Here is a 15,439-nt window from a genome sequence, read left to right on the forward strand (position 1 = left end):
CGTTTGTACAACGAGGTCCCTCACAACAACGAACTGTGCCTTTAAACTAGAAGGGCCCTCTCTCTTTACGTCAAGGGGAGAGGAAGTTATTTGTTTTTCGAACCGTGTTGTTTTCCCGGATTTGTGTAATAGTGAAAACATTAAAAGTGAAGATGACATAATGATATTAGAAGACAATGAAGAAATCATTACGTGTGAATTAGGTCAAAACACTATGCGTGTTAAAATTTTGTTGAATGAAAAGCCGAAAATTTGTTTAGTAGATACGGGATGTGATTTATGCTTAGTTCGTAATGATGTTTTTCGAGATGTTACCCAGTGTATTTCTAATGTACGGCTGCAAAAGGGTGAAAACATTGTGTTGTGCGACTTTTTAGGAAAACGAAAACGTGCTGTTAAAGGGAAGGCAATATTACCGGTACAGATTAACAATGTAGAAGTGTTGGTAGAATTTCTGGTTTTGAATGAGCTTCATGAAGATGTTATTTTAGGTGCTAATCTTCTAGAAAGGTTGAATAGTATTATAGATTTTCGCAATAATAAACTACGAGTTGAATATGACGGTGCATATAGTGTGGTCCCTTTTATACAACGAAATAGTGAAAGTGATGTTACTGTGAACGCACAGGAAGTAAAATGTAACTTCGTGCCTATTATGTCCGATATAAAGGATCTTAGTGAATTTTATGAGAAAACAGTAAAGGTTTTCAGAAGTAGTTGTGACTCACGCAATTATGAAGGTGATGAGTTAACGGTGAATTGTGAAGAATTCCCTTCAGATTTGTATTTTACAGAAGAAGAAATCAAAGATGCTGTCGCTCGTGCTACGTTGTTCAACGATAGTGAAAAAGCTCAATTGTACGAGTTATTAATGAAACATCGTAAAGTATTTGCGCATTTTCCAGGAAAGTGTCGTTATTTTCAGTATCATTTGGAAGTTGATACCAGTGAACCAATCATTGCTAAACCATATGATATACCTCAAAAATACAAGGAAGGTGTGCGGCAAGAAATACGCAAATTACTAAAGTGGGGTATCATTAGGCCCAGTTCGTCATGTCATCTGCTACCTATTCATGTAGTTCTGAAGAAATCTGGACAGTTGCGAATTGTGGTCGACTGTCGTGCTTTAAATGTTCATGTGAAAAATCCAGCGTTGCGTTCAGAGAAGTTGCCTGATTTGTTCGCTAAATTTAACAGTAAAACAGTGCTAGGAACTCTCGATTTTACCTCATCGTATAACCAGTGTGGAATCACAGAAAATTCAATGCAATATCTAGCGTTTTTATTCGAGGGAACCTTGTATGAGTATACAAGAATGGTTTTCGGGGTGAAAAATGGATCATCCGTTCTACAATTATGTCTAAATAAGGTGTTTCCGTTCGACTTGCAGGAACGTTTAATTCGATATGTGGATGATGTGGCAATTGGTGCAGAAACAGTTCCTGAATTTTTGCCTATACTCGATCGAGTGTTAGCATTGTTAAATGATGCGAATATGACGCTTAATCTGACTAAGTGTATTTTTGGCGTTAATGAAATTAATTACTTAGGTTATTATGTGTCATCCAAGGGTATTCGGCGAGATCCAAAATCCGTAGAGGCTATTGCTAACCTACCAGTGCCAAGGAATTTAAAAATGCTTCGTTCATTTTTAGGTGCGGTACAGTGGCATTCTCGCACTATTAAAAACCACGCAATAATTGCTCAGCCTCTTTACGAACTTTTAAAGAAAGAAAAAAGGTGGAAATGGGAACAAATCCATCAGAGTGCATTTGAATTGTTAAAACAGGAAATTATGAAGGAAGTAATGTTACACCATCCTCAATTTGATCAACCATTTTACGTAGAATGCGATGCTTCAGCCCGTGGGCTTGCTTTTATAGTTTATCAGTATATGAACGGTGAAAAGTGCGTTTTAGAATATGCTAGCCGAACCTTAACCAAGTGTGAGAAGAATTATGCTACAGTAGAACTTGAGTGTTTATGTTTAGTATGGGGTATGCGGAAGTTTCACGTTTGGTTCAAAGGAGCGAAAGTTTACATTCATAGTGATCACAAAGGTTTGACGCATTTGAAACGTATGCGTAATTGGAATGCACGTTTAATGCGTTGGGCCCTAGAATTACAACAATATGACTATGAAGTAATATATATCAGTGGAAAATCTAATGTATTGAGTGATTGTTTATCACGAATGTTTCCAACAGAAGAGGAAGTTATAGTGAACGCTAACCCTATACAAGCAATACAGTCTGAAGTGTATGATTTAGATCCCGCTGTTGTCGCAAAATTACAATGGGAGTGTGATGTTTATCGACCCATAATTAAACATTTACGTGGTGAAAGTGATGTGGAAAATTTGTCAGTTCGAAGTAGTTCAAGAAATTGGAAGAATAACTATACGTTAGAGAATGGACTGTTGATGGTTCGAGATTTTCATTTTCCGGACAAACTAAAGTTATGTGTTCCACCGAGTTTGGTAAACCACATTTTAATTGGTTTTCATGATCATTATGGCCATTTCGGATTTCTAAAGGTGTTTAACATCATATCTAGAATGTTTTATTGGAAGAACATGAGAAGTGATATCAAATCGTACATTAACGACTGTGAAGTGTGTATGCGTACAAAAGCAAACAACCAACCTGTGCAGTGTTTAATGCAAAGTGTACCAGCTAAGAACGTGAGATATCTGATTTCAGTGGATCTCATAGGACCATTACCTCGTGGTAAACATGGCGAAACGTATCTTCTTACGGTATGCGATGTGTATTCTCGATACTTAGTGGCTTATCCTTTACGGAAAGCAACTAGTGCTACAGTGGCTCGATGCATTACTGAGTTATACTTTATGCATATGGGATTATGTTTAAATATCCTAGTTGATAATGGACCACAGTTTGTTGGAAAACAGTTTGTGCAAGCAATGGAATCATATAATGTTAAAATCCATTACACTACACCTTACCATGCTTCCAGCAATGTTATTGAACGTTTCCATAGAGATCTAGAACGTATCTTACGCGTGTTGTGTCGTGAATCTCATTCATTGTGGCCAGAGTATGTAGTTCAAGCTTGTTTGTTATTAAACTACACCATTAGTGCTAGTTTAGGAGTTGCTCCAGCAGAATTACATTTGAATGTTAAACCCGAAGAATTTACGTTATCTCATTTTGGTATTACGCCGAAGAACGAAGAAGTAGACGAACAAGAAGGTATCGATTGGAATGGTAAACTGATTATGTCCAATTTAAGACGAAAGAAGATCATTGAAAAGCATAATGCTAAATTAAATGCAAATCAAGGTACAAGAAGAGTGTTAGTTGAAGGTGATCTTATTTTTCTTCGCCAATACAATTTAAGTAGTCTGTTGGATAAACGAATAGCGAAGTTGTGTAATGTATTTCGTGGGCCTTATGTTTGCTGGAGAAAGATAAGTGATAATGTTTTCGAAGTAATTGATCCATCGAATGGGAAATACCTTGGATTCCAAAATGTATCACGAATGAAACTCTGGAGACCTACCCCAGCAACTCGCAAGAAGTGGCTAGAATTGCTAAAAAAGTATGTTGATGAACAACGTTTCAGTGACATTATCGAACGAGCTGAAAGGGAGGCTAAGGGTAGCTCTGAAGCCATGGAAGAAGAAGAAGCAGAAAATCAGCTTTGTGACGCTGACTATAGTGAAGTGAAGGTTAACTCTAGTTTTGTAGATGATAGCATAATATGGTATTTGCGTAATGGATATATTAGTGAAGAGAAGTTGTTTACACTTTTAGAGAAATTTTACTATTAAAATGTATGGTTTTTGGAGGAAGGAAGGAAAGGGGCTGGCTTTTGGTCCAGCGAGTGAAAGAGGTAGTCCTTGTTGGAGTTGGTATGTGTAGGACTGCTGACTGCTAGTCATTTCCAAAACCATAATTATTTAAGGTATTCTTTCCTTGAAAAAAAAGGAACCATTAGAGCATTATATACTTGTTCCGACCACGTCTTCCTGCCACGGTATACTGTGTGCATTTGTTTTTTTTGTCTTCGATACTACATCGTCTGAGGGGATTTCGTATTCATTATTTTGTTTTCTTTCTTCACAACTAATGTGTCTTACGTGGTCGTTGATTTCTTCAGGGAGGTTTTTCAAGTTGATATATATATATATATATATATATGGGGAGGTTAGTTTATCTTCCAAACCACACTTCTATGTGGATACGGCTTGGCGGACCGTAGGATATTTGGACGCTTCGATATGTCATCCCATCATTCGGTTTCATATCGATACTTTCCCATTCTTCTGTCAATTTTATTCATAGTGTATATCCTTTATTTGCAAACCATCGTTATATTGTTATTATGTATACTCATGTCTTCGTAATATGCTTAAAATCAGCAATCTAATATCTTATATATTCCAATATTCTTCATATATTTTCATTCAGAACTACGCATATTTGTTACCATGAAAAGGGAGTTTGTTGATGATGATGTTACATTGGTCTGATTTCTTGTATTTGTGTAAGATGTAAAACAATTTCATGCTTTGTTAACCATCCTTAAGCTTATCCTTTCATACAAATCCTCGAGTTATTTTACCCTATAATCACATATACATCTATATATCTATTTTTAAACGAAGAACTCAAAGAAAGTTATAGAAGAACATTTTATTTGTTTCTATAAGAAAGAACTTTAATTTTCCTCATCGTTGTATAATTTCGCATATAATTATACTTATTATGCAGAAGAATTTCCACAAGGACAATATTATTATGTATATCTTTGAAACTAACAATTCAATATTAAGTTATCACTACTATACGTATGAAGCAGGCCACGCATATTTTTGTTAAACTATCCTATTCTGGAAGCCACATATCCAGAATATAAGGAAATGGAGATAAGTCATTTTGCCTCCATTTGTTACTTATACTTCACCGAGAACATCAAGAACATCCACCGTTGGAAGCGTTTTGTCAGTAAGGGAAGAGGGCAAAACCGACCATCCACCGAGGGAATCCTAGCTCCATTCGTATGGGAAGAGAATGGGAGCAGAAGATACTGAAACTTACGGATGGATGAAGTTCGAGGACTCATTATTTGGAACATTAGTGACTCGACTTCGGAAGTGATGCAGGATTGAACGAACAGTGTTATGACTGAGTAAACATTTATTACGAAAGTTTTACAAATTTTGAATATATATATAGTGATATTTTTATATACATATAGACTATAACCATATATATATGTGTGTGTTGTTGATGCGTGTGTATTAATATTTCAGTTAATCTTTAGCAGTGACTATTCTGTTAACCCTCGAATGTTCAAGGTGATTGAGTGAAATTTTAATGGTGTGTTTATAGTGTATAGTTTTTTTTTTTTTTTTTTTTTTCATGCATTTTAGTGATCCAGGGTTCTGAATGAAAACGAATCAAGACTGAACTTTGTCATTCAACCTGTTGGGAGCCATTTATAATGATTTTTATTTCCAACAAAATCTGGAAGCATTCATTTTTATTTTCTGCAGCTCTGTTATAGCAGTGAAGCTTATAAGTGCATTTTAGTTATCAATTTTCATTTATCTTCCTTTTCTGTTACAATGACTCATTGTTCTTTCTCAAGCTTTACCGTGAGAACCACCTTTGTAACACGTTCTCATCTAAACTGCTGCTACGTCATGAGAACGTCACAGCCAATGAGACGTGCTATAGCAGACGAACTTTTGCTTGCGTACGAAATCTATGGGCGGAGCTGAGTGATGTGAGCAGTAAGAGCGGGAGAACTGACATTCATTGTGCTAGCAATGGCCTGCTCATTAACTGTACTTGTATTGCGGTGAAACAAAATTGAACAATTATAAGTTGTTACTGTAATTTTTATCCTAATTTGTACCTAATTGATCGTAAGTATGAAATTGTAAGAAAAAGACAACATTTAAGAGGAAATACAGAAAATCGGATCAGTGTGCATTTTCTTCATACGTATCCTTAAATTTCATAATTTGTGCGTAGTTCGTCAGTCAGTTTCATCAATGTCCATCTTAATATAATCTTTGATATAGTAGTTGTTGTAGTTGTTTCGGTGTGATTGGAACAAAACTTCGTTTTGTTTCAATAACATCGTAACTCGCAGGGAAACAACATTTATGTATGGATAGTTCTTGCTTGTTATAAGGTTGAATTTTGGCGGAGCTGTCTGTTCATGGGTGTTGAGTGGATACCAGGTTCGATCCTCGGGATTACTTATCGCGATAATTTCTCTTGCCACTACAAAAACTATTATAAGTGCACTGATGCACTGTTCCTGAGAAATACAAAATTTCTCAGTATTGGATTTGGGCATTATCAGTAAAATTGGAGAATCCCGGTGTTGGTAGTAGCCTCCTTAAGGGCCTGCCTTACTAAAAATAATACAACATTTACTATTTTTCTTTTGCTTGTTTATTCATAAGTGAAAGGAGGTAATGAAATACAACTTACCACAATCATAGATAATGTTATTTAAAAAGAAGTTCACAGGATACCAAAAAAATATGATACTTAACCAAATGCAGTTGAGTTCGTTCCTCTAGTTGCTGCCTTAACTTAGATTTTGGGAAGTTGTTATTCTGGCAACACTGTAATTTCTATTGATGGCAACACTGAAAATTCTTTAGGTTCATATTTTCTATATGGAATAACATTATCTATGACTGTGGTAAGTAGCATTTCATTGTCTCCTTTCACTTATGAAAAACAACCAAATGAAAAATCGTAAATTTTGTATTACTTTAGTAAGGTAGGCTCTTATGATGTTACTAGCTGACGTATGTAAATCCATATACGAAGTATAATCGTTGCTCTTAGGCTGATGTGCTCAATTCGAGTAACACTGAACATCACTAAGCGACTTTACCTCCTTGAAAAAAAAAAAAATCAACAAGGATTTGTCACGCTTCATAGTCTCCTATAAATATTTCCAGCTAACTTCAATGGAAATTGAAAGAAGCTGATAAATGTTTTAAGTTAACGATATACAGAAAATAAATTAGAAATTGTAAATGTTATCGTTTGTTTGGCTTTCTGCTCAGTTACGCTTTGAGATCCACACAACAGTCTTGTTCTCACGCGCTTTTGTCAAAAGGTGTTTGGCGATGAATAGTTTGGAAAAGCATATGGCTGGTCTCTTCAATAAGAAAGTACATTGTTCGTTACCAAAAAGAAATATATATATATTAGCTTTTGCGTTTCTCATAGAAAATGAGAAATGATGCGAAGGAAATAAATGCTGGTTAAAATGCATTATACACTCTAAAAAAGGCATGAAACCATGGATTGGTTACAAATTATGTGATATTTCGCTAACTACTAACTATAATTTTTAAGAAATTTTATGGATTTTTGACGACTACGTTCCACTTGTCACTCAATAATCAGTATTCTTGATATAATTTGCGTTGTTCGCTTATAATAAAGAAATATCATTTTTTTATTATTATTATTATTTCATTTTCTAAAAACATTAACACTAAACATTATGATTAAATGATAGTAATATAAGTTCCGAAAACAAATAATTAGGAGTACATATTTGGGTAATTCCTAACAATTCCTTGCGTACATGTACATCTTTTGGAAAGCAAGAGTTTGAAATATTCTTTCACGACTAATTCCAAAGAAAATTGGGTATTTTAGATTTCCTTAGCAAATACTATCGCTTATTGCGTTATTGTTATTATTACTATTTCTCATACGACACCTACACATGTATTGAAAGACACAACGTAACATTCATCTTAATAATATAACGTACGTGACAGTATATAAGGTCTTCTTCAGCTGATATGGTCAAATTTGAGAGAATATATGTTTATCCTACACTGAAAAGAGTGAAGAAAAACAAACGCTATACTAATGAACACACAGATACCTTAAAATCCTTAATTCCTGCTTTCTGAAACATCCACTTTGCTCTTGCTTGAATCAAGTTTTTCGATATTTTTCTTCCTTGTTTCTTGCATGCACAATACCATGTCCAAATCTCTTGGTCAATATCGTTTCTCAGAGTTTTCGGGAGTCGTAGCTCAGTTTTGTTTGAGGACGTTCCAAATATAGAGCTTGCCACCTGTGAAAATCATAAGCACATTGATTAAGCAACGGCTACTGATATTGCGATAACCTTCTATCATTAACAGTGTACGGTATTTTATGATCAAATTCGTTACAACATCCCACACAAACATGGTGAGAAAGTAATGAAAATAACAAAGCAATATAACTGAACTACAATTTCATCTTATCTTTATCGATCTCAACTCTGGAGCTAGTACATAAATAATTCATATTTTTCTTACCAGAGTATATTTAAAATATTAATTTTAATAAATAAGTATACACTCTGGCCAGAAAAGTATAATATCAACTGTGTATCAATTCCAATGATTTGAAACGAGCCGTCACCATAAACTAAGGTCTTACCAGAGGCGAGGCGTTCATATAAGCTCTGTAAGCAGTCCTTACAATTTAAAATTATGGAAACAATAATCTTCTTTTTGCAAAATTTTGAAATCTTTTGAACTAAAGTGTAAACTGATTCTTGTTTCTCTTCTTAGTCTTGGGTGTAGCAGACCTTCCCCTCTCTCCGCCAAAAGGAAAAATGAAATGAAATTATTGAGTTTTACGCCCCACGGTTATGCCGGCTAGGCTAAAGGAGACGGTGATAATGAGATGAATGAAATGGTGGAATGAAGAAAGTGGGAGGAAATGGGAGAACCCCGAGGAAACCCACGCACACGGTATTTGTCCACCACAAAATTCACTTGGCGGGGGCTGGGATCGAACCCGGAACCCCATGCACCAGAGGTGAACGCTCTACCAGTGAGCCACCGCGGCCCCTCCGCCAAGAGGAGTGTACAATCCGAAGCACTTGTTTTTTGATACAATCAATTATCCGCGTGTTGGCTTCCAAGTCCCATTAGCTAATACACCACTGCAAGCTTGTGTCACTTGGAGAACTGGTATACACACTGACCACCCGCAGGATAGGCAGTCACGATGCGAAAGACAATCATGTAAACATTTGGGTCAAGTGCCTTCCTGAACATGTCATTTCTGTTGATGCCTTTGTTATGTGCGAGATGCGTATTTTCTTTGTTTGTGTGTTTCACGATATTTGCGGCTACTACTTCGATTGTTGAAGCCTCGAGTGATGAGTATAATAACCAGTGGCGGCGGTTGGACGTTAAAAGTGGGGGGGCAAGACATGATCTGAATATTTGCATATAAATGTTAGTTTTCCTGCTTGTTTCTAATATTTTGTTTGACGAAAGGTTGTATAACTAATAGGATACTATCTTTTTCAGTTAAAATACCGTATATAATATTTCATATTTTATTAAGTAAATTGACAAGAGCAACGCCAGTAGGTAGTATCTTTTTGTACTCTTAAACAACGAAAGTGTAAGAAGAGATTTGATTCCTTGCTCATGAACATCTTAAAATTCTGTCTGGAAAATTGTGTGATCAGATTATTGAATAACAAATTTGCAAAACAAATAAATGGAAAGGATAATATTAATCATAGTAATAAATAATGATTAGGGGTACTAGTTTTTCGCACTAAGAATTTGAAAATTTCGCGTTTCGTTTTTCATATTTCGCGTTTTGTCGCATTTTCCAAATAACTTCTGCATTTTTTAGCTCTTGTGAAAAAGATATTCCCCGACATTTTTATAATTGTTCCTTCTATTCATAGATTACTACAGAAATAAACCATTAATAACCTAAAAACAAAATACACTGAATATTGCACTTGACATTGTAAATTTCACTTATAGAAAATTATATTTTTTTAAAATCAAATGAAAGGAAATAAGTAACTAAACTTACTATGAGTAGGAAAGTTTTGCTGTTTTATGAAACACATAAGGACAAATTACATTTAAGCATTAAACATAAGCATGTTACACATTTCCACATTTTCCTTCATTGTTGTACGTTTGCCACTTATCACCAGTCCATACTTGGGGAAAGAAAACTCTCACAATTGACATTGCCTGTTGGAAGCCACACGTACATATGTAAGTGCGTTTACAACAAACTTCAATCATCACTTCGGAACTTTCGTCCATGCAAAATATTCATTACACTGTACTTTTCAGACGAATCACTTGTCAAGAGTTCATAGGGTACTTTGTAAAACTCCAAATGGAAAACTTCAATACTTCATAAACAGATGCTTTCATTTTTTTTAAATGAAGGCCAAGCTTTAAAAAAACTTCCTTAACGCAACAACGTTTGGTTCACTACCACATGCAATTACAGAAGGATCAAATAGCTTTCCCAAAGCATCAAATATTTCTGTAGTTTGGGAGTCTTCTCTTTGCGAAGAAAGCTTCAAGGATGATCTTTATGCACATTTTTTAAAAGTCACATACAACACTAGCCCCTTTTCACTTCGTAACAAACGTAAGTGTGCTTTAGTTTTTCCACCAAAGAGGCCCTGCAACATGTTCTCTATCCGAATTACCCAAAATGCACCGTTCATGCCACGTTCTATCGTTCCGACAGCGGAAAAGTGGCGTTTCCAAATTAATGAAAACGTATGTTTAAAATTTCGCATTATATCGCGAATTGTTAGAAATTTCGCGTTTTATCGCGCAACAGAAAACAATGAAAATACACATAGCGTATCACAAAACGCCAAGCAACTGAAAATTACTTAATTCTGACGCATTTCATTTTGTCGCGCAATGCGAACAACTCGTGCCTCTAATAATGATGTTTGTTTTGCAAAAGTAATATTGAAACAGGGATTAATGTACAACTTAATTTTTAATTCCACATATGCTATTACTCTTAGAAAATGAAAGACAGTAAATACTACAAGTATATGCTACGACATTTAAAGAAATATTTGCTTTTGGAACTTCCCGAAACATGTTCTTCGCCATTGGGTGCAGTTTTAACTTTCTTGGAGCACATCAAAACACAATACTCAGAATCACTCCATACTCCAGTTATACAAAATAACACTAAAACCTAGAATTATGTTGAATTTACTAAATTTTATTGTATATACACTCTTACACCTCTAACACACCACTTCATTCATACATTACACTACAAAACAATGGAAAAGGTAGTAGTTGTTTCCTATTACGCTTTTTCCCCCTTACTTTAGAAAGAAAAGACATTTTAGGAGCTGTCAATTTTTGTGCAATTAAAAAATAACTTGTGAAAGACTTTTTTCTTTTGCGAAATGCTCTCTGAATTCGTTTCAAAGCGGATGACTAATATATTGAGCCCTTGTAAGAAGTGAAAGTATGCTGAAATTGTTGTGCTCCAATAGGTTAATTTTGGGGTTATTTTCTGTGGCAATTAAAACGCAATTCCTGTAGTTTTCTTTACTCCACGGGAAGACAATCAATACCTACTGACGGAACGGCAAATATATGGCCCCATTTTTTCTATGAACCAGTAAACGTACAAAAAATTTACATTTCTAAGTGAAACTATATACATTGATGGGTTACTTAAAAAAGTGGGGGGGGCAACTGCCCCCCTTTGCCCCCCCTAATCGCCGCCCATGATAATAACATTATTAACAATTTATTAAGATACTCACTCATTCAGTGTAAGATCATTTACGGAGAAATTGACAATAATTTACAAACGTAGACCTACATCTTTTAATACCTAACTTGACAACTAAAATAATTTTAGTTGCTACATGGAATAACAAAATTATAATTCTTTTAAGTGTTTGTCCAATTGTTAGAAATAAAAAAGAAGACTAAAACACACCGTTGACCATCTCTTTTCTTCTTATGGAAAAGTTTTCTGTCTAAAGTAAGACTTAATTTTGCGACTAGAAAAAATTATGATGATTTTGGGAGAGTACATCAATTGCATTGATTTTCATTGAACAATCTGTTTATTCTAAGTTATTCTGTTGTTCTTTAAGTTGAGACTTTACAATAGTTCTACGGTGTTGTGCTTCAAGACATGACCTGACATCCCTTTAAATATGGCATTCAATTAACATCTCTTAAGAAAAGTGTGAATGAGTTCAAAAGATAGATTTTCTTATAAAGTATTCAATATGAATAATCAGAATTAGCATTTATAGCATGTGATGGTTATTTTTCAAAATCTCTTGTCGTCGCGAATTCTGTCGAGGAATTTGAAGCTTAAAATATACAAAACGATAATCATGCCTGTTGTTCTGTATGGCTGCGAAACATGGTCACTTACTCTGAGAGAAGAACATAGACTGAAAGTATTTGAGAACAACATCCTGAGAAGAATATTCGGACCCAAGAGGAACGGGAATGGGGAATGGCGGAAACTTCCATAACGAGGAACTAAATAATTTATATGGTTTACCCAACATTGTTAGGGTCGTCAAGTCTAGGAGGCTTAGGTGGGCGGGTGATGTAGCTAGAATGGAAGAAAGTAGAAACGCTTTCAAAGTCTTGACTGGAAGACCAATCGGAAAACGACCATTAGGAAGACCTAGGCGCAGATGGGAGGACAATATTAAGATGGATCTCGCAGAGATTGGAATACAAAGTAGAAACTGGATGCAGTTAGCTAAGGATAGAAGTCAGTGGAGGGCTTTTGTGAACGCGGCATTGAAACTCCGGGTTCCATAGGCCATAGAGTTAGTTAGTTTAGTTAGTTAAATGGTTATTTTTGCTTAACAGGAGAAAGGCTGTACACAAATGACAAAGTTTAATCCATTGATAAAAACGCATTTAAGAACAGATAATATCAGTCGAATGAAACTCGCACCATAGAATATGCGTCTGTAGAGGGCAGTCTGATCTTAGGTTCATGACGTGTTAGTTATTCATTGCTAGTATACACAGTAGAAAGCACTGGAACAAAAAGTTTCCATAACAGACCTGCCCCACCTTTTCCTTAGTGACCCCACGACGCACTGGGGAGCGCCAGAAGGATTATTGAGGCCGCCCTAACTTGGAGGAATTTCTTTCGTAGAGTACAACAACAAGAAATAGGAATAAGAAATAGCATTTTATTATCCATAGGTAAAATGAACGGATACAGGTTACAAGAACTGACCACATCAGATCACTTCTTCATTAATAATAATATAATTTTCAGAAAAAAACAAAGAAGGCAAATGGATCGGCAAGCCTATCACCGTTCCAATTACCAACAAGCTACTGCAGATGCTTAAACCAACCGTTTGTTATCTATCTACAGAAAACAAGCAGGGTGTTTCAAAACAACACTGACAACGTTTAGGAGGTGGTTCCTGAGACCAAAATAAGACAAAAAGCATAAACCAACCTGGGTGCACAAATGCTTCCTTTCGGAGTTATAGGCTGCCTAAAACATGAAATTTAAAGGTCCACAGCTCCTAAACTATGGGACCTACCGTAGTTGGGTCAAGACTTCACTTACCGTCAAATGGGGTGAATAGAAACATGGGGGTGAATAGAAACAAAACTCCCAGATTAGTTTTGGATTTATCTGGACGATAAATTAATCAAGAAAACTGAAATATCTTAACATAGTCTTATACGGCTAAAGTGTCCAGAGTAGAGACAAAATGTTTTACTGAGTTGGGAACACTGAGGTAGACGGCAGTAGCATTAATGTGTTACTGAAATCTTACACGGTATTTTAGCGCTCCTTAAACTTTCTTGGTAAGTATGACATTTTCATATTTGTTGCATTTGAACATATGCCTATTTTGTAGTTTGTTGTTTCATTTACTGACGTTCATAGTAAAAGTTTTCCTTTTGTAAATTATTTTTAATCAAAATTTAACTTTACTGGGTTATTGTTATGATTTTTAATTAGTGGGGTGAATAGAAACACTTCTTGGGAAATTCTTGAAATTCCTCAAGGAGTGGAAAATTCTTGAGGAGCAGAAAAAAGGACCTGATAGGAATGTATCAACCATCTATAAGAACAAATTTCCAAGTCTTCTGAAAAAAAAGTGTGAAACTGAAGGAGGAAAATATCAGGGCTGGATTTGAAAAGTGTCGAATTTTTCCCCTTTGTCGAGACCAAATACTGAGGATGTTGCCAAAAAAAGACAATGAACGAGAAGAAACAGAATAGCAAAAGTCATCTCAGACTGTAAACCGTTCCCTTATGGATCTTCTCAGGAGCATGAGAGAAGATGAAAAAATTAAATAAGGGAAGAAGAGAGTACGAATAGATGTTTCTGGTAAGAGTTTTGGTTTGTTTTCTGAAAATGATACATTTTCATCAAATCACAACGAAACTCAACCTACATTTGTATTGTCGGAAGAGGAGAAAGACAACACTCCAGAAGACAACATTCCAGACGAATCACGAACTAGATGATGGTTTTCTAAAGCTGGTGATTTTGCTGTGGTAAAATGAGAAGCTAAAACTCGATGAGACTTCAGCACCCAAGTGCGAAAATGGGAACATGATGCATATGTGGGAGTGTTTTATAAGAGAGCACATAAACAATGAAATTTTCAGAACGAAACTGTTGGATTTTATTAGGAGTTCGTCAGCACGCTTTATGTATATGATAACTTTCGGGCCCCTTCGTGGCTAAGCGGTTAGCGTACGCGCCTTTGGCGTGGGAGACCCGGGTTCGATTCCCGGCGGGAGCTCATATAGTTCTGATTCTACGTTAATCAGTAGGTCCACGTCTCATATGGCCTCGCTGCTGAACGGGACGTAAACCTCAAAATCAACTCAACTCATGATAAGTTTCCCTGATGATTTGAGTGGTTTAAATCTTATTCAAATATCATCAAAACTATATGGTCGTTTATACCTATATTGTGCATTGTATTGTTTTATAAGTTTGTAACTTATGTAATACTGGTCCTATTGAACTAATATCTTGCAGGTATCAAATAAATAGTTCGTTTCAACAAATACGCTGTTTCTTTTTTACCTTTCCAATAGTATAAAAGAAACAACAATGAAAATAAAGTAATTGTTTCTATTCACCCCATGGGTAGGGGTGAATAGAAACATTAAGAAAAATCAAGGTGAAGAAAAGTGGAGTTGATAAATTAATATGACGTTTACTGAAATTCATTAGCATATTAAGACCTTTGTTTTGGAATAATCTGATACGCGAAATCTTTAACATTACCAGACTTATATTCTCATATAGCCAAAAATGTGTTTCTATTCACCCCATTTGACGGTAGTAACTAATATGTGCGCTATCCAAAAATACAAGTTTCAGAATCCTGTGGTACTTCCGCAACACTTTTTATAGAGGTGGTTGGAGATTACTTTAAGCAAACTTCCTCTATAAACATTGTTGCGTGAGTACCTAAGAATCTTGAAACGTACTTTTGGATAGCGCACATATTAGTTCCTACGTGAAGTCTTGACTGGACTACGGTAGGTCCCATAGTTTCGAAGCTATGAACCTTTAAAGTTCATTTTTTCACGTTTCCGGCAGCCTATAACTCCAAAAGGAAGTA

General features: G+C 35.5%; 1 protein-coding gene across 1 annotated transcript in view; it reads right to left on the reverse strand.

Moving 5' to 3' along the window:
- The window catches only part of LOC145673551 (uncharacterized), a 104,176-nt gene that overhangs the window by 70,719 nt on the left and 18,018 nt on the right, over positions 1 to 15,439 (reverse strand). The window contains exon 3 of the mRNA XM_081743370.1: positions 7,909 to 8,103. Within this exon, the coding sequence (XP_081599496.1) occupies positions 7,909 to 8,103 (195 nt within the window). The remainder of the gene's footprint in view (positions 1 to 7,908; positions 8,104 to 15,439) is intronic.

The sequence above is a fragment of the Thermobia domestica genome, chromosome 16 (genome assembly GCF_964235325.1).
Source record: "Thermobia domestica chromosome 16, izTheDome1.hap1.1, whole genome shotgun sequence".
NCBI lineage: Eukaryota > Metazoa > Arthropoda > Insecta > Zygentoma > Lepismatidae > Thermobia > Thermobia domestica.